This window comes from Manis pentadactyla, chromosome 10, assembly GCF_030020395.1.
Source record: "Manis pentadactyla isolate mManPen7 chromosome 10, mManPen7.hap1, whole genome shotgun sequence".
Lineage (NCBI taxonomy): Eukaryota > Metazoa > Chordata > Mammalia > Pholidota > Manidae > Manis > Manis pentadactyla.
Window position 1 is genome coordinate 11,393,528 of NC_080028.1, and position 24,439 is coordinate 11,417,966.

Below are 24,439 nucleotides of genomic sequence, written 5' to 3' on the forward strand. Positions count from 1 at the left end.
TAGTTTGGGAAAGCTTTCAGCAATTACCTCCTCAAGGACACTTTCTCTCTGTTTTTCTGTTTTCTTCTTCTGGTACCCCTATAATGCGAATATTGTTCCATTCGGATTGATCACACAGTTCTGTCAATATTCTTTCATTCGTAGAGATCCTTTTTTCTCTCTGTGCCTCAGCTTCTTTGTATTCCTCTTTAATTTCTATTTCATTTATCATCTCTTCCAATGTATCTAACCTGCTTTTAAAGCCTTCCATTGTATTCCGTAATGATTGGATTTCTGTTCCTGAATTCATTCCTGAGTTCTTGAATATTTTTCTGTACCTCCATGAGCATGTTTATGATTTTTATTTTGAAATCTCTTTCAGGAAGATTGATGAACTCAACTGCACTTGACCCTTTTTCTGGTGTTTGTGGTATTTTGGGTTGAACCAGGTTTCTTTGACATTTCATATTTGTATCTGGCAACCTTTAGTGCCCAGAAGCTCTAGTCTCTGGTGCTGTTCAGCCCCTGGACCAATGTCGGGGTTGCAGGGGAGCAGTGCTGGTGCCTGGGGGAGGAAAGAGCTGTTACCTGCTTCCCGGCTGCTATACCTGTCTTCACTGCCAGAACCAGTGGGCCGAACACATAGGTATAAGCCTCTATGCTTTGATTTTGTAGCTGCTGTCGGCGGGGCTTCCCTCTGACTGATCTGACGCCAGGGCAGGGGCTGCCATTTTTGCAAGCCAGGTGCGGTCTGGGTGGGAGGAAGATGCAGCAGGCTGCATATCATGGTGGGGGCCTTGGAGCTGCATTGCCAGCCACGTGGATGGAGTGCCTGAAGCTCCTGAAAGTTCCCAACCTGCTGGGCAGAGTGCTTCTGGACAAGTTTGTCTACCTTTCCTTTCTCCTGAGCAGTAAGCTCTGTGCAATCCTTGCCCCCTTTAGCAGCCCTCTTGTTGTTAGGATGTTTCTCAGACTGCCCGACTTTCTTTTGTCCCAGAGTAGCTGGATATGGATCCCTGTTTTCCACAAGTGGCTGGAATCTCAGTCTCTCCAGGTATTCTGCCTGTCTTAGCTTTCCAACTCCACTAATCACCAAAGCACCAGAGCAGATCCACAGGGCTAGGTGTTCAGTAGTCCCAGGCCTCCATTCCCTCCCTGCTCTGTTTCTCTTCCTCTTGGTGAGCTGGGGTGTGGTAAGGGCTTGGGTCCCACCGGATCATGGCTTTGGTACGTTACCCTGTTCCATGAGGTCTGTTCTTTTCTCCACGTGTATGCAGTGTGGCGTAGCCTTCTTTCCTGTTGCTCTTTCAGGGTTAGTTGTATTAATTATATTTTCATTGTAGATGTGATTTTGGGAGGAGGTCTCTGTCTCATCTCTCATGCTGCCATCTTAACCTATGTGCTCAGTAGTGTTTTTATTAAAATTATAGAGTAGTGCCACTATTACCATAGTCTAGTTTAGAACATTTCCATCATCCTGCCAAACTCTATTGAATCCTTTTATAGTTAATTACCACTTTTACCATAGCCCCAGGCAACTACTGATCTGCCTTCTTACTCCACAAATTTCCCTTTTCTGGACATTTCATATAAATGGGATCATATGTATGTATGTAGTCTTTTGTGTGTGACTTCTTTCATTTAGAATGTTTTTTAGGTTCATCGATGCTGTAGTATGTATCACTATATCATTACTTTTTATTGCTGAATAGTAATTTCATTGTATGGATTTACCATATTTTGTTAATCCATTTGCTAGTTGATAGTTGGATTGTTTCTAGTTTGGCTATTTCAAGTAATGCTGTTATGCACATTCATTTACAAGTCCCTGTGTGGACATGTTTTAATTTCTCTTGGGTAGATTTCTAGGAGTGGAATTGCTGGGTTTTATAGTAAGCTCATGCTTAACTTTTTACCAAACTGGTTTTTTTTTACTAAACTGTTTTCCAGAGTGGCTTGGTTTTTATCCATCTTTTTGATTATAGTGAGTGTGTATTGGTATCTCATTGTGGTTTTAATTTGCGTTTCCCTAGTGGTGAATGATGGGGAGTGCTTTTCAGATGCTTATTAGCCATTCTTTTTTGAGATGTTTGTTCAACTCTTTTTCCTACTTTTTGTTTGGTTTGTTTTCCCTCTTACTGAATTGTAAGAGTTCTTTATATATACTGGATGCAAGTTCTGTGTCAGAATTTAAAATTTGCAAATACTTTTTGAGTTATGAGATTTTGCAAGACAAGTTTTCCCCTACTTCCCAGTAAGACAAAACAAAACTTTGCTTTCATCCTCATTTGCTAAGTTTGGACAAATTCTGTGTAACTGTCATATGAAAAAAGAGTGAAAACAAGCATTTGACTGTCTCTGTTCAGGCCTGGTGATTGCTCTAAGGAAGGTTGGCAGGTTTATAGTAGCTTTGTGTTTGGCTGACATAGCCATCTCCAGATCCTTAGTGGCAGGCATGTTTGGTTAAGAAAGCTGTTCATGTGGTGAAGAGGAATCATGCAGCTTTCTTCATGTCCCATGGGATATGGTATAGCAGAGGATCAGCCGGGTTCATTGAATTTTTTTTTTTGTAATCCAAGACACTGTAGTTCTGTGTTTGTGGAAATTCCTCTGTAGAAACACACACATGCACACACATATAACCACACCATGGCTTTGTGTTTAAATATCAGCTCTGCTATTGAAGGCTATATGACTTTAGGCAAGTTTTTCCCTTCTCAGAGCCTTAATTACTTCATCTATAAAATAGGAATAGTATCTACTATGAAAAGTTGTTGTAAGATTAGAGATAATTTATGGGTCAGTATATTGTTTATCTCATTCATTTTATGGAAAAGAGTTCTTAGGGAAGCTTATAAGGCAATGATTAGTTCTCATAGTCTCTGATTTAAATTTGTTTTCTCATTATCTTTTTGATTGTTAGTTACTTACCATGTGAAATGAATTATATCCGTAGATTTGAAATTTCTAGCTCTGAAACATAGCTTTGCCTTTTCCAAGCAAAATATGTCTGTGTGAGGGAAATGAAATCTGTGTAAGCTTATTTACCTAACTCATTATGGGTCATTGGAGCATCACTGGAAAAAGGAAGTCATTTTTGAGACCTTTATGACTTGAAGAAAATCTGGCCTAACTGAGCCAGATACTCAAGACTCTCTACAACCATCTTGCTTATTATTACCCTATCCACATATTTCTCCTGCTCTGTATGGCTCCTCACAGTCCTTCAAATATCTATCTTGAATATTTCTTTCTTCCTAGTGCCTTTTGCTTGAAATACTTCTCCTTTTCCTAGCAGAATCCCAAGCACCCTTAAAATCCCTGGCCATAACTTAACCTACTTTATGACATCTTTCCTAATTGCCTCTAAACAATCATTTTACTAATTTAATACATTGTCTCCATGAGTATTTCCATAAGGTTCTCAGATCAAGTGAGTTTGGGAAATATTGTGAACTGTGAGCAAATTATTTAACTTTTCTAAAGCTCAGTTTTTGCATGTGTGAAAGTAAGGATAGCTGTACCTACTTCTGTAAGGTGGTTGTAAGGATTAAGGTTTTAAAAATTTCCTAGGCCAAGAATGACTCAACTGCTTGGTTTTGTGATGTTGTCCTAACCTCTGCCTTTAGCTTTCCACGTAATCTAGAAAATCTCTTCTTGTTTCTGGGCCAAAGTTTCTTCCTTTTACTTTAAGGGATCTTTTGGCTCCAGTGGGTTTGATTTTGTGGTTCTTAGGAGTTTCAGGGCTTCCTTGTGGAAAGAGTGGGCACTTTTACCACATAACTTCTTACCTCTGAATCCAGCAGGGCTGCTGTGGATCTGTGTGTATTAAGTGGCTTAAGTTAGTTGCATAGGATGGCAGCCTTTCTTCACTCTTCTGAACCTGGTTTCTTCATCACGGCTTCTTTTATAAAGCCACAGTTGGACTTCTTCCCCCAGCTTTGCCTCTTTTTGCTCAGTTTGGGGTTGCTGTGATTTTAGGCTGTCAGAACAGTTTTTGGGCAACTCTTGACTCATTTACATATTAAGTATTTTGTAAATGGATGGATCATAATTCACTGCATGGCTTTCTAGTAGATTGACCTGATACTTTGTATATAGGCAATTGTGTTATAATGAGTGGTTTAATGTGGCCATCAAAAAGAAAGATACAACTAAAGATGATTAATCACTGTAACTATTTACAAAGGAAAATTGTAGAATTTCCTTTACTAGCAAGTTTCAAAATTAGGAGACTCATCTTTCCAGAATTGCTTGGGGCAGCCAGGTGGTTAGTAAGCATATTCTTGCTCTGGTGGTTAGTATCACCCACCCAGCAGATGGGCTTCTCACAGCCAATCCTGGCCATTATTTAGTGAGTTACTTTTAAGAAGCTTGATATATCTCCCTGGCGCTTTGTTCTTCAGCACACAGTCACTGGCAGATAATTTAGAATGAAACCAACTAGTTAAATAAAGGCCTCATAGTTTGTGGACAGTATAGTTCTGTATTTCAATTATAGATTAAATTTTTGTATCTTGTTAGTAGCACTAGCCATATACCTTATACTGAGCTGACTTAGGGTTGATTTGGAGAGGTAGGGGAATACAACAGATGACGTAAGTTCTTTTGTTAGAAAATTTGGTGCTACCAGAAAATAATTTCAGCAAGTTCTACATAATCATGCATTTAAACAAAGGCGCAGCTCTGTTCTCAATGGGGTATCATTACTCTGCTTAGCTTTTATCTCTGAAAACTAATGGATATTCTAGACCTTCCATGATTTGGCCCCAGTCTTTTTTTCTTCTGTGTCGTGTAAGTTAACTCTGCTTTCTAGCTGCACTACGTGGTGGGGTGGTGTAACTTTGAAATCAGATATGAGTTTTAGTTCTAATTTATTTACCTATAGTATTTTCCATGTTTAAAAATACAGTCCATTCTTTACCATCCTTGAAATCCCACTTCAAATGCTACCTCCCCATAAAGTCTTACCTGGTACACTTATTTGAGAACAGACTCTTAATGTCCACTAAACTCCCAAGGCACACTCTTTCCACTTTGTAATGGCTTTATCGCTACCTGGTAAGTTATGGTGAATAGGTTTGATGACCCATACTGAGAGAACAAGGAACTTACTGTACTTCTAGATATTCTTGAATACTATGCACAAAGTTAGTGCCCAGGAAGAATTTGATAAAGGGATAAATGAAAAAGTAAACCCAAATTCCAACTTCTTAAATTCAGAGACTATTCTGTGCAGTTTTTTTCCCCTATGGACAAAGAAAAAGAACTGTTCAGACTTTTGCTAGGTTTTTATTGCCTTCGCCTTACCAGAGCAATGTAAAAAATTAATACCTAAGAAGTTAGATATCTGATCTTCAACAAGAGAGTGCCTCTTACAGATTTAATGGGTTTGGTCAAGTGGATATTAAATGTAAATCTGCCATTTTATCGAGCCATAGAAGGCTCTTAAAACACTCAATAAATATCCTTATTGAATTAATAGAACCTTTCAACAGGAGGCTGCCTGTGTATCTTCTATTATTAGGAGCTTTCATTTTTTTTTAGAGCACGTTCAGCCTATGCTTTCACAAGCTCTGTGGTATGATGTGGATCATAGCATCATCGAAGCTAAAGATTCTTCTAGCTATGCAATTCTATTATTTTGTTATTGGTATAGGTAACCTATACATTAAGGCCAGCAGGTGTGTCTTAATTTTAGAAGGACAATTGGGGGGTTCCCAGGAAAAGAAAGCTAACATGTATTGAACACTGATCACATTACAGGGTCATGAAGAAAGCATTTAGCTTTATTTTATTTCATCCCATTTGCAGGTGAGGAAACTATGGCTCAAAGAGATTTAAATCATTGTCCAAAGCTATGTACTTGTTAATTAGTGAAGCTGGGATTTATATCTAAATGTGTTAGACTTAAGTTTATGTTATTTCCATTGAGCATATGTCTTTTTCTTGTTTACTTGAATGTTTATTTTTTTTTATATTTTACTTGCAAGTTTGATTTTTCTTTAGGGAAAAACTTTGTTATTTCCCTACTTGCTTCCCTCCCCAGCTATTAACTCAGGGGATAATACTTTTGTATTATATTTCTGTAGTCCTCTATAGTTTACATATTGCTTTCATATCCTTTTTCATTTGCTCTTGGTGGGACTCTGATGAGGTCTACTTGCAGGAGAGCAGGGTTTTAATCTCCATTGATAGATGAGGAAATTAAGATTACCAGTTTTATGAGAGATTTGCCAAAGGCTGTGGCACAAAATGTAGCTTTTGCTTTGAAGAGGTACAGTAATCTTCAGACTAAATTTTTTAGCAGCAAATTCTCTTTTCAAACAATTACATGGACACAATATTTACAAAATGTAAGTGGGGTGGTCCAAGTAAAAAAGGTACAGAAGGCTTGGAGCCCCACCCTCTTGGCTTCCTTTTGCCTGTGAGGCCTGCAGCTGACTGGACCAGTTTGAAAACCACTGTGCAGTGATCAAAGAACCATGGAGTCAAGCAGATCTGGATTCAAACTCTAGTTTGGGCCTCATATTTAACCTCTCTGAGACTTGGTGCCTCATTTGTAAAATGAATGTGTTTTTGTAGAATTGCTGATAAATATTAACTAGAAAACATGCCAGAGCCTAGCTCAGTGCCCTTGGCTTCTCTGGAAGAGAGAACAGGTTGTCAGGCAGTAGAGGTTAGCCACCCACCCTGTCCAGGACTCCTGCTAAATGGTATGGGGAGCTCATTACTGGGGCTTGGGCCTCCATAGGACTTATGACCCAGCACTGCAAAGGTACATACATCACGTTTATCAACAGTTTAGAGCAGGGATGTGTAAATATTTTCTGTAAAGGGTCAGAGAGCAAATATTTTGGGTTTTTTTGGGCCATACATTCTCTGTTGCAGCTACCCAACTGTGCTGCTTTTCATGTAAGTGGCTATAGATAATGTGTAAACGAATGGGTGTGGCTGTGTTCTCATAAAACCTGATTTGTGGGCTCTGAAATTTGAATTTTACATAATTTTCAGATATCATGAAATATGCTTTTGATTTTTTTTCAACCATTAAAAATTTGCAAAACCATCTTAGCTCATGATCTGAATATGGATTGTACAGAAACAGGCAGCAGTGTGGATTTGGCCTGTGGACCATAGTTTACTGACTCTTGATTTATACATTGCTTATTGATAGTATAGTTTTTGACCCTGTGAAGAATATTTTAATTTAAAAATGATTGCTATTAAGATAGTATTGGTATTAGGAAAGGCTTAATTTTCACAGTAGAAAAAGATAGGATTTTTGTTTTCTTTTCCTCTTAGGAATTGTTACATGTTTACTAGTTTCTTTATCCTTTATGAAGTGGTTAGAATGCAGTTATCCTAGTCTTAGTAATGACTAAAAAAATTCTAAATAAAGACTATATAGTGGAGTGGAAAGACCATGAGTCATGAGGGAGTCAGGAAACTTTGCTTTGTCACTAATTTTGTGACTTTGTATATGTCACTTCACCTCTTTGGGTTCTTCAGTTTTCTCATGTAAATGAGAAAGTGGGAGATGATAGTATTAGAGATTTTCACCAGCTCTAAGACTGTCACATTCTGTTGTCTGGAATGGTGCTAGTAAAAGATCTTCATCTATGGAAGCTCTAAGAACTTAACCAGTTAGGTTTTTTAAAATAACAACAGTTTCATATTGTATTGGAGACTATTTACAAAAGCAGTTTAGTCCTACTGTGCTAATACTAGCCATTTCTGAAGTGAAACAGTTGTGATTTAAATGTCACTTACCATTACAAATGCTGTCCACTTCTTGTTCTGCCATTCTGCAAGTTAATCTATTGGGAGAGAAGGTGCAGATGCAAAGAGAAGTGGCTAGGAAAACTGGAAGAAAAAAAGGTCTATACTGATTATGTAGAAAATTTCATAACTGGAAATCTTCTAAAATCTGAGTCACACTGGAAGGACTCTTGGCTCTCCTGGGGTGGGAGGAGAAAAGGGAGGGAGCAATGGAGCAAGTAGCTATGTCTGTTTTTGTCAACAGAGGGCACCCAGAGCAAAAAGCAAGTGCTCTTGATACACAGTGGACCCTGCTCTTCTTAGACGGGCACAGGGCAGCACGCGGTAGAGTCACAGTGTGTCTGTCTCTTACATTTTGTTTGATCCGGGTCCATATTCTCAGACATTTTGTCCCATGATGAAGTCAGATACTCTAAATGCAGTCCTAATAATTGTTACCTGCTTCTGCTTTAAGTTCTCTCAAAGTCTTAGAGTGAATTATCTCATGTTGTAAAGTCTGGCTTTTGGGTGAATGTGCAGTATTAGGCTTGAATTTAATTCATTATCCAGTGAGCAGATATTCCTGAAATATCACTGTTCTGAAAGAGTGCCTAATACCTGTGTGACATATTTTAAGAAGACTGTTCTTATTACCTAGAGTAGTGGTCCTCAAAGTGTGGTTTCCAGACCCACAGCATCTCCTGGGAGCTTATGCAGATGTACAGTCTTGCCCTACCCCCAACCTGCTGAATCAGGAACTCTGTAGATGGGGGAGCCCAGCTCTGTTTCAGCAGACTCCCCTGCTGATCTAATGCCCATACAAGCTGAGAACCACTACCAGAGAGTAGGGACACAGAGGCTCACTGAAGATCATGACGTACCAAGTGCTCTGCTTGGACGTTCATCTTCATTTTCCAGAGGAGAGCACCAAGCCTAGCAAGCCTCAGTGACGGCCACATCACACGTGGAGCAGGTGCTGGAGCTGGGACTGGGGTCCTGGCCTTCCTGACTCCGAGCCAGGCTGTAGTGTCTGCCAAGAAATCTGAGAGGCATGGCATAACTTAAGTTGGTTTTTTTTATGTTCTTAAAATCTTTTTCTTAGAAGTAATATACATTAATCAAAGAAAATTAAGAAAATACAGCAAATCAAAAGAATGAGATAAAAATTGCCTCATTACTTTTTCTTAACTTCTTCTTGTTTATCGCTCTAATCTTGTTTCTACACAGCTTTATTTGCATCTGTACACATTTTAAAATTGCTTACAAAATGTCATCACATTGTGCAAACTTTTGTAGTGTGCTTCGTCTTCTCCCTACTTTACTGTAAACATCTTTTCGTGCCATTAGTGATTTCTACAGCATTATTTTTCATGGCTCCCTAGCATTCCATTACAAGATTCCATCACAATTCTTCCTAAAGTCTACCTTAAGTTGTTTTGATTCCATGATAGGCTTTTTAGGAGGAATAGGATACTGAGTGCTGTGCTACTTACTTACTTGGAGCAGCTTAAAGTTTGTAATTAAGGTGATAAATACAGATTATGGTTGAAGAGGGAACACAGAGCTGTAGAGGCAACACTAGGCCTGATGTTTGAGGTTCAAGTGAGTCCTGAAATTGGAAAACAAATTGAAGTAAAAAATCCAAAGATATTAGGAATAGACTGGGGATCTGTGAGTAAGATGGTTTAGAACAAATAGTGAGAAAAACAATTGTAAACATCTTGGTGCCAGTGGTCTGCTTTTATTGCTGCCTTTTTGATGTAAAGGCTGATCTGGATGACAGCCTGGAGAAACTAGGCATAAGGCTTTTATAAATAATAGCTATTATTTATTGAGTATCTTTTGTGCACCAGGTGTCGTATTAATCATTTGCATAGATTTTCCCATTTAATTTGTATATAATGCATTTAAATGAAGTAGTGTTTTCCCCATTTTACTGAAGTGGAAACTGAGAGTGAGACTTAAAATAATTTGTTAAGTGCTTTGATTAGAACCCAGATTTTTTTCAAACTCTCAAACATATGCTTTTATAGGGTCATTTCTCTTCTTTTCATCGTGTTGCAGGTCATTAGCCACTGCTAGGGGTTGGGGAGTGATTTCAGTATTTCTCCAGGGAGAGAGGAAAACTGGATGTGGAAGGAAGGACACTGAAGTCAAGATAGAGCAGAAGTAGACTTTTAAAACCCAAGCAAAGCTGTGATGTGACCCAGTTAATTTGGGAAAGGTGGGAGTCTGCACTGGAGACTGCAGCAGGGCAGTGGCAGGAACAGCAAAATGAGTAGTTGATAGGAAGGACTGAGGGCAGGCCTTTGAAAACAAGGGTTGGCTAGAAGAGTCAAATCTCCCTCATTAAATTTCCCTTCCCAAAGGAGTTTGTAATTCCTTTGAAGCACTTCATAACAGCTTTTTTGAGGTGTAAATTGATACTATACTGTTGACCCATATAAAGTATACAATTCAGTGACTTTTAGTGTATGCACAGGTGTTCAGCTATCACCACCAGCAATTTTAGAACATTTTCAGCATCCCCAAAAGAAACTGTGTACCCCTTATTCATTTCCCAATTCCTCTATCCCCTTGCCTCACAAACCTTAGGCAACCACTTGTCTACTTTTTGTTTTTACATATTTTTCCTAGTATGGGCATTTCATATAAATGGACTCAATGTAATAGGTGATCCTTTGTGTCTGGTCTGTTTCTCTTAGCATGTATTCATGCCACCTCCCCCACCCCATGTTACAGAAGCATTAGTCCTTTATTCTTTTTTGTTGCTAAATAATACTCCATTGTATGCACATATCACATATTTTGCATGTTTGTGTGTTGGAAAGGTTATGGAAACAGGACAATAAGTAAGAATTCTTCTTGAAAGTGATGGGCAACCACTGTGAAAACAAAGGTAGCAGGCTCTCTTGAGGAACTGTAATGGCAGTGGTGAACAGGACACTTGGCATCTGCTGCTCTGTGAGTCGTGTGTAGCAGGGCAGCAGCTCTTCTGACCTGAACACGTGCAGCATTCAGGGAGCTCACTGTATAAATCTTGTGTGTTGGCCGGTGCCACTGCCCCCTACAATACCTCATGTGGAACCGGAGAGGCCTTTGCTGATCTAATCTGAATACATTTCCCTTGGTTACTGCAGCTCTGCGTCCCCAGAGAGTCCTCTCTTAAGAGCTGACAGTTTGTTGAGTGCTGGCAGTTGCAAGATTACTTCTAACTATACTATTTGTTCGGTGGAGATTACACCCATCTTGCAGGTTGTGATCCATGGGACAAAAATAGTAACTGTCATTCCTGTATTTTTGGAATGAATACCTCCTCTAAGGCCCCTGTACATCTTCAGCATAGTGTTTGGAGGGCTCCTTTAGCAGGCAAACAATGTGCCCTTTCCCGTGCCAGGTAACTTTACCGTTGTCCCATTGCTTTCTGTTGCTTTCTTTCCTGGTTTAATATCCAAGGAACAGAGAGTCCTGGCCTTCATAAAATGAATGGTCTGGGCCAAGACTGTAAGTACCAAAATCTTTTTGTATTCCAGAAATGTGGCTGGCTTTCTACTGTGCCTGAACTTTCAGTCTAGTTTGGAGAGTAAATTGTAATCACTTGTCCTAACGCCTGGGCTCTTCTATGGCATATCTGCCCCAACGCTGAACGAGAATGTGGGGTAGAGAACAACATCTTAGCCCTCGAGCCATTTTAGTGTCAGAGCTGGATTTTGTTGAGTTGCCCTTGTTCTGCAGATGGGGAAACTGAGTCCCACAGAGGCTAGATGATCTACCCAAGGCTATATATAGTCTTAACATTTGTGGTATGCTTGCTAGTGGCAGAGCTGTGTCTGTGATTGGTACCTTTCATTCTCAGTTCAGTACTTTTTCCCTAGTATGTTGCTGTTTCCTGATGGATGTGTGCTTTCGTGATCAACGAGTGGCCTAGCCCTGTTCCACCCCCTCAGCAGAGCAGGTTTTGAGGTGAGTGTGTGAGTTTGACAGATTAGGATAGTAATGATGAAAATTCGTTAGAGAGAAAGAGAGCAGCAGCATTAGTTTGAGAGTGGGTGCCGCTCACGAATAGAACCCAGCCTCTCTGGTTTTGCCCAGTGCAGTTGCTAGTGAGTGTCTGTGTTTTTGATTATATGATTATAATTCCTTCAGAGCCCCATGTCTGTTTGCTAAAAATACTCATGCTGCTGCGCTAGCCCAACAAGCAGTAATCTTCAGTGCTTGCCTGAAAATGTTCAGTCACGGTTGCCAACTCCATGCTTGGTATGTTTTCCTGATAAAAGGTGAAGAGAAAAGACCACAGTCCTCCTTCTGTCCACGTTCCCACTCTCCCCTCCAGAATGGGCCTCACCCTCCAGCATGCCTCCAGCCCACGCCCCTCACTGCCCGAAGGGCGTCCCAGCAGGCAGTCCTGTCACTGGGGACCACACTGGGGACCACAGCCTAGCAGTTGTTCCATGCTGAGGCCCCCTTGGGTAAGTGCCCTTCCTCCTCCTCACTTTCTGTCTCCTCCCTCACCGCACGAGCTGCTCTGCAGGGAGAGGCTGTGTCCGTCACTCTCTTCCCCCGTCATCTTGCATGTTGCTCAGCAGGTAGTTGGCCCTCTCACTTTGACATTCTCATGCTATCTCCACTCTGTGACGGTACAGGTAAGGTACTGAAGGCCACTACAGGTGTCAGCTGGCAGTGGTATTTCTTTTGTAGAGGTTTTTTCACAGTCCTCACAATAATGTGTAGTGACAGCTACTATTTACTGAGAGCTTACTATGCATCAGGTACTCACTAAGTACACACACACTCACCCCTGCGATTCCTCATTATTCTTAACCGCCTTCCCTGTGAGGGAGAGGGTAGAAGCCGTATTTGACAGATGAAGAAACTGAGCTTTGGAGGGTTTAAGTCAGAGAGTTAGAAAGTGGTGGAGCAGGTATTTAAACCTAGGCCTGTCTGACACTGAAGCCTGTGTTTTTAATAACTGTGTGGAACCTCCTTAAGTAATTTGCTGAAAGTTCCTGTGAAAAAGATCTGAGTCACTTATGTTCCTGGGACTTATAAATGGAACATCTGTGTTAGCAAAGGGCATTGGTAGCATAGTTTAAATTCGGCTTTGGGGTTATAGAGCAGAAACAAAGGGGAGACACAAACAGCCTCTGCCACTTCCTGAAGCAGATTTGCTTTGGCCCCATGTTGAGGAATCTTAGCTCCTTGAGTCCACACTGGTTTCAGGTCATTCCTGGTCTTCAAAAGTCCCTGAGAGGTGGGTCTGCCCATCTGTTCCAGGTTGTTTAGGCTGGGCCTAGTCCTGGTTCCCAGAGCCACACCAAGGTGGGCTCCAATTGGGCCTGGTCTGACTTGGTTTCTTAAAGGGCCTCCTGTTTAAGTCTTTCAGTAGGAGGCTTTCTTTTCAGTTTTACTTTAGTTATTCCCTCGATTATGGATTTCAATTATTGGAACTTCAGAATTTAGTTGTGGTTGTGTGGAAGAACAAAGGGAAAGCAGTTTTCCATGGCTTTTCAGTGTTGGGTCCCTGTGGAGTCCCCACAGTGTATTGGGTTTGAGGAGCTGCCTCTCTAATTCTCTGCTCAGAGGTGAAATATTTTGTGTACGTCCTTGAAATGAGAGAGAAACTTCTGAGGAAAAGAGAGTTGGTGGGGATAATAAGATTTTCAGGAGACAAGCCCTTTCTACATCCTCCCCTGGGGGAAAGAATGGAGCCAGGATTGAAGGGCATTGCCTCAACCAATTCAGTTAAGTGGCCCCGTCCTGGATTAATAATGGGCAGACTTCCCAATGGGTTTGGCAAGGTATTGGGTTTCTCCCTGCCCAAACCCTTTCTTCTCTCTTCTGGGCACATGTGTGCTAACATGATTATGGAGAGGTCGCATCTTGCAATAAGATACCTTTTTTAGAAAGGAGGAGCTCCTGTTCAAGAGGAGGGGGAGAAATTCGAGGAGGGAATGTGGTTGTGTAGTCTCATCCTTTTTTTTGAAATGGCAGTGTTTGAGAAAAATGCTGGGAGCGGAGGCGAGCTGGCTGGTTGCTCTCTAGGCTTGGGGGCTGGTGGGGTGGGGGCGGTGCTGATTGCCAGCAGCTAGAGCTTGAGCGTTCAGTACTGATTTTGTGCTGGAGAAATATTAAACTGTCTTGTTACATTTGCTCGTCCAGATTGTATTACTAAGAATCTGGTCATTAAAAGAACAAGTGTTCTCTTGTCCATGAAGGTCAGAGGTTACAGTCTTCAGAGTTTGGTGGTCAAGTGTTCAGAAATATTTTACAGATTGAGTCGAAAACCTGAGCAGATGCTCCTGCTGTTGTTTACCCGTGGGGATCGGGTGACATTCTTCTCCCTTTTCCTCTTCCCCACCCCTTTGGGAATCAACCAATCACGCTAAGGAATGGATTTCAGTGCCTCTCTGGCCTCCTCCCATAAGGAGTGTGTCCAACTGCAGCTCTCTGGAGCCTTAGCTGAGGCTGTGTGTTTAACTCTTGGGTGTCTGAATTACAGGGAGCTGCTGACATTGCAGTTAAGCTTGCTCTCTTGTTGGCATTGACTATCTGAGCCCATATAATGTTGCTAAGCTTGGTGTGTCCCCAAGGGAATATTCTCAGTGAGGTAAGATGCAACGCATTGAGCTTGAAGAAGCTGATTTTAAGCCCTAATCCTGCCGGTAACCAATAGTGCAACCTTGGGAAAGTTACTTTCTCAATTTGGACTTGATTTCCTTTCTGCTAAGTTAGAGGGAAGGGAAAGGGAGAACACCGACGTTTATGATATAGCTCTGTTTGCCAGCCACCGGCGTTTTAAGTAAGGCTAGCCTGAAGTTTGGAGAAAAACATTTAATCTGTTATTAGGTACTACTCTGCAGCATTTTGTTTTTTACAGTTTGCCCGCTGGAGGGCAAATGCTGTTCGCCCAGTTTTATAGATGTGAAGAGTGAAGGCTAGGGAGGCTGTCCAACTTGCCCAAGGTCAAAGAGCTAGGAAGGCCCATCTGGCTGTGATGCTCAGACTTTCTTCCATTCCACAGGGCTGGCTAAAAAAGCCCTAGAAATCCTCCCAGCATTTTCACTTGAATACACTGAAAGCTTTAACTCCTTAGTAGCCTTTAAACTGTCCTGTAGAAAGACTAAACACCACTATCTCCCCTTTCACTGCCCTGTTAGTAGAGCAGGTGAATAAATTAGACACTCTTGCTATCTCCTGAAAGCACCAAGAAGATGGTGCAGCCTCAAGTTTCTTTTTCTTCCATAGAAAAGTTCTCCTTTAAAACCACATCTCCCACTTCCTCAGCACTCCCCTTTCCTCATGCAGTTACAGGTACTTCCTTTCTCTCTGCCTTGTGTTTGTGATTGTCAGGTAAGTATTTCTAGTCTAAGGGTGGGGTGGAATTTGGAGGAGATGAGAAAAAAAATCCTGTACTCAAAGCTTTTCTGTGGCATAGATACCACAGTATTGGGCTTACTGCTAACTGCAATGCCCTGTTAGAAGCTCCCCCCTTTTAAGAGCTTTGTTTCTCACTGCACTCCTTATAAAGTATCCTAACCATCTGGTTTAAAAGGGTTATCTTGCCCAGTGGAACACTTTGTTTCTCTTCCTACATATTTTGCTTCTAAATTCACAAGAAAATAACTTTTAGGTTGAGTTCTTATTAATATTCCATTGCTACCAATTTAAAATGAACTACAGTAGTAGTCAGGTTTCCCAAGGAGTCATTTTCTGTCTTCTGTGCAGGCTAAGAAACATAATGATAAACAAATATATTAACAGTTACAATTTATTAAACCAGGCACTAATCTACATGTTCTGTGTACATTATTTCTAATTTTCATAATAGCCCTGTATTTATAGATGAAGAAACACATGTTGGGAGAAGTTAAAGCACTTGCTCAAGATTACAGCTGGTGAGTGGTGATTTGGCAATTTCATTCTACTTCCAAACCCAAATTCTTTCTTCAGTACCATGCTGCTTGCTGCCTCTGGAAAATATTCTTGAGAGTTCATGTAATCATCCATGCTCATGCCTCAGCTCTGATGACTCCAGAAAATCTATGTCTTCTTTTAAAAAGGGAAATAACATTTTTATATGATCTTTTTTCACAGTGGAAAAAATTTCAGAGAAGTGTTTTCTGGACTTTCCCAATTTTTAATTTCCAATCAGGTAACTTTTACCAGTATTTAGTTTAATCCTTTTTAAATTAATTTAAATCCATCCATTCTTGTTACAGATGAAAATGCTAGTAACTAGCTACTCATCATCAGATAGTGGAGAGTTGGGGATTTCACTGTGGATTAGGGTGGGCAGGAAGATGTAGGCCTTAGAGGATGAGTAATGTATAGGAAGATGGAGAGAAGCAGGTAGAATTTTCTTTGGGTGAGGAAGTGTTATAATTTGTCCCATCTTTTGGTACTTCTGTGTTCACCATCTCTTTGCACCTGAGAATGAGGATGAGAATCCAGTGAAAGTAGTATTGATATTAATGGTTGTATGCTTTTCCTCCCTCCTTTCAGGAATTGCTTGTGATTCAATTCAGCTACAGTTATGTTGGGCTTTCTGAGTTGTGTGTAATGAGAGATTCATGAAAGAGAATATACTTAATACACTGTCCCTACCATCTAGATCAGTTTAACAAATATTTTGGCAGTGTGTCCTGTGTGCCTAGTATATGCCAATCACTTAGCATGACACTGATGATACTAAGATGAGTAAGACCTGCTCACTGCCCTTCAGGGGCTCATAATTGAGTGGAATTGTAATCTCATTCAGGATACAAGACCTACAGACACATAATTAACAAAAGGCAACATGTGTTTAAGATTGTTAAAAAAAAAAAGAATAAAAGGTAAGTGAACAGCAGGGACCACAGATTTTACAGGGGTTTAGAGATAGAAGGGGTTAGGGTTCTCCAGAGCAGTAAAGACAGGGTTCATTTACACTTTCATCCAGGGTATGGGGGTGGGACAGGGCTGGGGTGAGATGTGATATGGCTCATGCCACTGCCAGTGAAAATAAACAATGAAAATAGTTTGCTGAATTAGGGTAAGCACCTGCCCTTCTAGAATTGTTACAGACTCATAGTAGCCAGACTCTGGCAGGGAGTCCATCAGTTAGCATTTTAAATGGGAAATGTTAAGGACACCAGCAGCTAACGTAAAGTAATAGCAACCACAGCTTAATTCCTGAGATCACGATTTTCAGGAAAAATTTAATCTCTTGTATTTATCTTCTGGTTCCCTGGTTAGCTTTTAAATACTCTATTCTCTGTATTAGAAACCCTATGACATTTAGTCTTGCTGGATTTCTAAAAGATGGAAAACTTGATGCTAAGTTATATACAGATAAAGACTCAGTAGGCCCGTTTGCCATATGCATGGCCCACTTGTGTAGCAGTATTCTTAATGATTGCTGAATATTTACAAGATTCCTTCCAAAAAGCTCACCAAGTGAAGAACTCCTTTTTTTCCTGTTTTAGGTTCCTGAACTTACCTAAAACTCTCCAGTGGGAGAAGCCTCTCTCTCCTTCTCCCTTCCCCCCAACTCCCTAGTAGCTTAACTTAAGTAGCCTTGTGGAGGTAAAGATAAATGTGAGTAACTTCAGGGTGACAAGAACTTCAGAGACCAGAGAAGTCAGAGGAGGTCATATCAGGCTTAAATGGAAACTATGTTACAACCTAAGCAAGGAGCAACTGATAGGTCTATAAATAGGATTTTATCTCCTCATAGAGAATTTTTGGCATGGTTGTAGCTTCCCATGTGGGGGACTATTGTATTTACTAAAAATAGGCTGTGTTTCAGAAATGATTAAAGTAAGTCCCACTGAACTCATTTATGTTATTAAAAGTGTAGTCATAGCCTGAAAATAAGTTTATAATAGAGTTTGATGTACTAACTTTTTGGAGAACTTTGATATTGAAGCCATCTGTTAGTTCTGGGATAGTATGGTCTGGGTCAGTCTAGCATGGATTAAATAGATTACTCTCTCAGAAGAAAAGTGTGTCAATTTTTTGGACCCTCACCCTCCAGTTGAAAATTCCGACTCATAAACAGGCATTATAAGAGATGTGTACCATCTAGGAAAGGGAGAGTAGTTCTGATTCTCCAGAAGTCTTGCTGGTTTATTAAAGCTGCTTGGATATGGCTGTTCAGAGCAGAAGGGTATATAAATTGGCAATACCTTTGCTAACCCGTCTGGGAAACAAAAACCTGCAAGCTGTCTAAGTTTGTTTCTCACACTCCTATTATCCTAATTGTAGTTCTTTAAATTGTGCAGCAAATTCTTGGCTTCTATCTGCCTGTCAGCTCATCTGACACCCCTGGATGGCTTGTTTTCTAGCTATGAGCATTTTGAAATTAGTAAAAAGCATCTATTAATTTTAGTATCCTAATAGAGGATTATGAAAAGCTGAAATTCAGCAAATAGTAAAACTGCTTAAAGCATGTTTCTCAAAGTTATTTGGCTATGGAATAGTTTTCAAAATATAATTAGTTGAGCAGTACAGTGCAGTATGACTCATGTACAGTGTGTGTATGGCTTAAAGTATTCACCAGAAATGGTTTCAAAGATGAATTAATGACTTCAAGAAGTGAACTTTTGCTTTTTTTCAGACTTCAAAACATGTTTTTGGAGAAGTTAAATCATTTTTAAGTGCAAAAGGGAAGGAGATTAAGCCATTTTTATTTTAAATATACTGCCTGTCTCTTAGTGCACAGGTAAAAAATCATCTTCCTACATCAGAGGACCCATTATTCTTATTTCTCAAAGAAGACATCCCACTTTAAATGATAGGTTGTTGCATATGCAATAGAAACCATATACATGTGTTCAGAATTTTTCTTCTGAATGAATACATTGTAGAGAGCAGCAAATTGAAAATTGTTGGACTACCTATTGACAACTTGTGAAATGCTAGAACAGGGTCATGTATTTCAAATGCAGCATATTCACTAATTGCTTTATACTTTTTACTATTGTTCTTTTTCTCCCCTTACAAGAACTCAACCCCCTTCCTATCTCCAGTGCCTTAACGGAGAAAACTGTGGTTTCCAGTGTATATTCTGAGAGGTAAAGAGAGATGAAAGTTGGTGAAAGAGGTTTGACAAGTTCATGGAATTCTTTTGGGGCCCAAACCTAAGTTTCTGTTTAATTGCCTTCTTCTGTTGTTTTGTGGCTCACATTTACCAGTCAGTCAGCTGCTATAGTGGTAATTACAGTGGTATTGATAGTATATAATGCTTTTTTACAAAATAGTTAACCTACTCTCTTTGGGTCCGACAACATCCTTGTGATGTAGGCATTATTACCCCCATTTTACAAGTGATGAAATGTGAGTATATAGTATATATTTGACTTTTTCATTACTAAAATTCAGGACTTGTTAACATTGTCATTTTGGTGTGGAATGGTCTGGGGACAACAGATTGGGTGGATAGACTAGTTGACTTTTTGACCTGGACTAACAGCCTCAAAATTTCAAGATTCTTTCATAGTCTCTGTCTTAGTCATAAGGCCTGCACACTGTTAATGTATGTAGAGCTTTTTGTTGTTTCATATGAAATTGAATTTTGATTTGTAAGTTACAGTAAAGTAATTTACTGTGTAGAAAGCATCACTTAATGCTAAGTTCAGCTGCATATAATAGCCCTCTCCCCTCAAAGTGGCTTAAACAGGAGAGGGTTTTTTTTGTCTCTCATGAAAAAAAAATCTGAAAGTAGACAATCCTTTCAGGGCTGATGTAGTGTGCCATGGTTATCAGGGATCCAGGGTCCTTACTGCTCCTTGCTGCTCTGTCTAGGATGTGGCCCAGATGGTTGCTACAGCTCCAGCCATCATTCCCACATTTCCAAAAAGCGGTTTGGAGGAGGAAAAATAGCCCCCTCTCTACTTAGTAATAAGACTTCCAAGAAGTCCCACATAACATTTCTACTACCATTCCATCGACCAGAACTTAGTTTATGGTCACACCTAACTGCGAGGGAGGTTGAGAGGTAGAGTCCTTTTTTAGGTGTGTATATGATAACATCCGAGAATGAAAATTGGGGTTTTATTACTAAGGAATAAGGAAATAAAGGATATTGGGAAACCAGTAGCATTCCTCAGGGACTATCTGCGTGACCTGACCTTGCCTTCCACATGATGCAGAAGATCATTCCACACCTTTCCTGGGAGCTTTTCAACCAATCTCGTTGTATTATCCAATAAGTTGATTTTTTTCTTGAAATGTATACATCTTTGTGCAAATTTTTTTTAACAAGTTAATACAGGATAATGATGAGGATCATTGTAGTTTCTGTTTTAACTTCAATTTTGTGTTTTCAAAATCAATCAGTTTATTGAAATTTTGAATAGTAAGAATGAGCTTATTAAGAACAAAATGTGTTCAATATTTAAGTGTCTAGTCATTCAGTTTTCTGAAGCTTGGATAAGCTATTATAACATTTTTTGGGGATAGAGAGCTTACTTTAAAAAAATTAAGATAATTGTTGTTTTTGAATAAATAATACATTTACATGACTCAGTATTCAGAAGGCACAAAATGGTCATGTAGTGAAAAGTTGCTCCCTGATTCCTGTCTGGAACCGTACGGTGTTTTCCCCCTAGAGACAATGAATTTTTACCTTCTGGTGTATAATTCCTCATTTTCTTTTCATTAAATTCAGTGGTACATTGTTCTGAACGTTTCTTTTTTCCTGTATGTGTACAGTAGAGTATTTCATAATAGCATTTTAAGAGCTTCTTCGTCCCCTGCCCCCAAGGCCATATAGTATTCCGTTGTATGGGTGAACCATAATTCATTAAACAGAAGGATCTTGTCTTAAGTGCCCATCTGTTCCTGCTCTGTAAGCAATATTTGTGTTGGTTGAATTAATTCTTGAATGTGACTGTGCAAAATATTTTAGAAATGAGTTATTTTGGTGGCCAAGTATTCCACCTAGCTGAGATGATTTTTTCTTCTTCGAGCACAAAGATGTTTTAAGATTTAGTTTTTTGGGAAGTAAATCCTTCTAAAATGTGTAACTACAAAGTTTATTTCTTAACAGTGTAGTAGTAAACACTCTTCTTAATGGTTTTAACACAGTTGTCAATATTAGGACTGTGGAAGGATGTATTTCAGGAGCTTTTGCTGGTTTTGCAATACTATATGGCCCTATTTTGACATCTTGTCTGCTTTTTAGATATTTTTCTCGTGGCCTCTCTTGCTCCTGATGTGGCTGCCTCTAACATAATAGTCCTCTTTCCTCTGGTGCTTATTCCCTACTGCTTTCCTAATTTGCTTTTTTAATTTGCAGTGGCAAGTAGCCAGATAACCAGGACAGAAATTTATTTCTAAAATAAAAATAGATTCAGAGAGAAGGCCTGGTGGAGCTTAACTGCTGATGAAAGTGCATGAACATTTTGATATTCTGGGTACTTAGCCTTTTGCTTCTTGGTTATTCCCATGTTCTAGAACAGCTCTGTCCAGTAGAACTCCTGTAACAACGGCAGTGTTTTATATCTGCCCTGCTCAGTTAAAATAGCCAATAGCCTCATATGGCTCTTAAGCACTTGAAATGTGGCTAGTGTGCCTGAGGAATTGAAAATTTAATATTAATTCAATTAAGTTCAAATAGCCATATGTGACTAGTCGTTACTCTGTTGGGCAAATGGTTCTAGTCTGGATAATTGACTTCTGTACAGCAAGCTTGATTATAGTGGAGCTTGGATTGGGATGATGTTTTATTGTGCTGAGCAGAATAAGTGTATAGTATTATAAAGAGGCAATTTGGATGTTGATATTCAAATTAACTTATAATAAATGATTAGATTGGAACTGCCTTTTCATATTAACATTATGGTCCTTTAAAACTAGCATGGTGCTGGCATGTATTTATGGTTTATAACTATGATAAAACTTTGAGTCCTTTGGTAACTAGGGCAAAATTAGTAGTGCTCTAACTTTATTTATAGGACTTGGATAGACAGTTGCCTGAGCGCCAGAAACTCCTACAAATAACTTTGACCTTTCCTAACAAGTCAAGGGATGAAATGTTCCATAGTAGAAGATCTCAGCTGTATGTCACATACACAAACATTACTTTCTAATGGAGAAAACTGTAACAGATAAGAAAACAAGTGAATGAATAAATTGATTATAATTTTGATAACTGCTAGGAAGAAAATAAATAGCCTAGTAATAGAGAGTATGGGCTTGTGGGGAAGGATCTCCAACTAGTTGGAGTGGTCTGGAGAGTTTTATTTGGGGAAGTGTTATTTAAGCTGAGGCCTGAAAGATAAGAAGAAGCCAGCCCTGCAAAGAACTGAGGCAGGATGAGGATTTCAAGAAGAGCGAATAAAGGGAATGCTGGGGAGAGGAATGGACTCAGTCCAATCGGGAACTGACTTAAGGTCAGTGTGTTTAGAGCACAGCGATTGAAAGGGAGACGATACAAAATGAGGTTGGAGAGGCAGGTACTTAGCAGATCATAGAGGACCTTAAAAGCTATTTTAAGGTTTTCAGATAGAAAAAAAAATTAAGTGTAATGTGAAGATACAGAATCAGAGGAGTGATAGGATTGGATTTTAGTTTTTTAAAGTCTCTGGCTTGCCATGTGTTGAATATTTTGAAGAGGAGCAGCAGTGGAAGTGGAAGAACCATTGTGATGTCCCGGAAAGAGCTGATGGGAGCTTGGGTCAAGGTGATGGCAGTGGGGATCAAGAGAACGCAGACACCCAGGACTTGCTGGTGGGTTCATAATTGCCAAGTAGCACCACTTAATGAGGTAGGGACACCAAAGTAAGGGTATGCCAGTTGTCAAAGAGTTGAGATAGAGAGTGAAGAGCCCAGTTTTGGGCACATCATGTTGGACTTGCTGTGAGGCAGCTAAGAGTCAGTGGAGCAGGAGAAGGGCTTTAGGCTAGGGATATAACTTGGTAAGTATTAGCACGCTGATGGCATTTGAAGCAGTGGGAATGGATGAGACAACTCAAAGGGAAGAGGATGACCCAGAATTGAGCCCCCAAAGAAACACTTCCATTTTAGAGGTCTGTTGAAAGAGAAATTAGAAAAAGATACTAAGAAGCAAGTAAAATAGTGGTGGAGGAAAGAAAAGCAGGATTGCTACTATCTCAAAAGCTTGAAGAAGAGAAAATTTTAAGAAGGTTGCCAACTTTGTTGAATCCTGCTAAGAGGTCAGATAAGTTGAGGACAGCAAAATGTCCATTGGATTAAGTAACATGGAAGTGGTTGACTCTGACCAGTGGTTTAATGGAGTGAAAGACTTGGAAACCTTGAGCAGACTGAAGAAGTGAGACATGAAGAAGTGGAGTCAGGTATAGACAACTTTTTTGAGAGATTTTACTGTGAAGTGGTGAGCAGGGAAATGATAGGTACCTAGAGGGAGATAAGGGGTCAAAGAAGAACTTTTTTAAAACCATGGTTCATTTAGTCATTTACCTGTTATTAGACATTTATGTTGTTAAAGGTTTTTTGCTCTTACAGATTGCTACAATGACTTCTACACCTGTGGAGATTTTCTAAGATAGAAAGGTGGAATTGCTGAGCACAGGCCATGCACATTTCAGAATTTAATGGCTGTTGCCAAACTGACTCCCCAAATGGTGATACCAGTGCACACTTTCCTCGTCAGTGTGTGAGAGCAGAGGGGAGGTTTTCTGAAGGTGGACATGTGTTTATCTGCTGGCATGACAGTGATGAGTAGAGAAGGGAGAGAGTGAGGAAGTGGGGAACCAGTGGATGCTGACCAGAGCAGCACGGTCCCTCCCTGGGTGCTGCAGGGGTGGTGTTGGGGGGCGAGCACAAGTAGTGAAATGGGCCTTGAGGCCAGGGATGCTCCTTCACTGTAGTAGAATATGAGGAGGAGGAGATGCCTGCATTTTTACATAGGATTGTATGTTTGGTGGATAGAAGACACTGCCTGAATGCTTCTCCTTTAAAACGAAATACTTGGATAGAGGAACAGATGAAAGTTGGGTGGTGGAGAGAGAATGGAGCACGTTTGAGAAGAAGGTAAGTCATTTTGGAGAGTAGGAGACTTTTCAAGGGCAGCTTTGGTAGGATAGCTTGGCGTTGTCAAGTGTCCAGTTGATCATGACTAAATAGTGAAGTCAGCTTGGTTTGTGATTTTTCTACAGCAGCATTCAGCTGTTTGGACATAGGCACAGAGCAGGCAGATGATTGTACTTAACCGGGATTGGATTCTTGCCAGATGGCAGTGATGGAGAGGTCAAATAATTGAGGGTATTTGCAAGGGAGGGATTAAAATTATGGACCATGGAATCCACATTGGACATAGGAGGGAATGGAAAGCAGGACTAGAGTATGTAGATATTGAAAAAGTGGTTGGGATGGAGACTTCATGAGGTAAAAAATTACAGTGAGGGAACACCAGAGCAAGTCAGTTAGAAGTACAGGGGATTATTTGAGAGTATGACTAAAAAATAATAAGGAAAAACAAGAGTTTTTAAAATAATGTATTTGTTCTTTTAGGGATGGTCACTCTGGATTCCCTACAGACTGAGGGTATTTGCTTATAGCTTTTCTGAGAGGTGAGCTTTTGAGATGTGCTTTTATCTCCATATGTGCATTTGGAGTTTACTTTAGATACCACAGAAGGTTACCACAGTTCACAAGAGATTTGCAAAACCATTCCCTTAACAACATTGGTCACAGGAGCAGTACCTGACCAGAGCCACAGCCTTTGAAAAGTCAC

General features: G+C 40.0%; 1 protein-coding gene across 24 annotated transcripts in view; it reads left to right on the forward strand.

Annotated features, from left to right (window-relative positions):
* RBFOX2 (RNA binding fox-1 homolog 2) overlaps positions 1-24,439 on the forward strand; it is a 292,632-nt gene that overhangs the window by 114,398 nt on the left and 153,795 nt on the right. For 13 of the 24 annotated variants that reach the window (XM_057486406.1, XM_057486404.1, XM_057486402.1 and 10 more), the window contains exon 3: positions 12,018-12,209. The exons of the other annotated variants lie outside the window; for them this stretch is intronic. In XM_057486406.1, the coding sequence (XP_057342389.1) occupies positions 12,018-12,209 (192 nt within the window). The remainder of the gene's footprint in view (positions 1-12,017; positions 12,210-24,439) is intronic. 24 annotated transcript variants of the gene reach the window in all.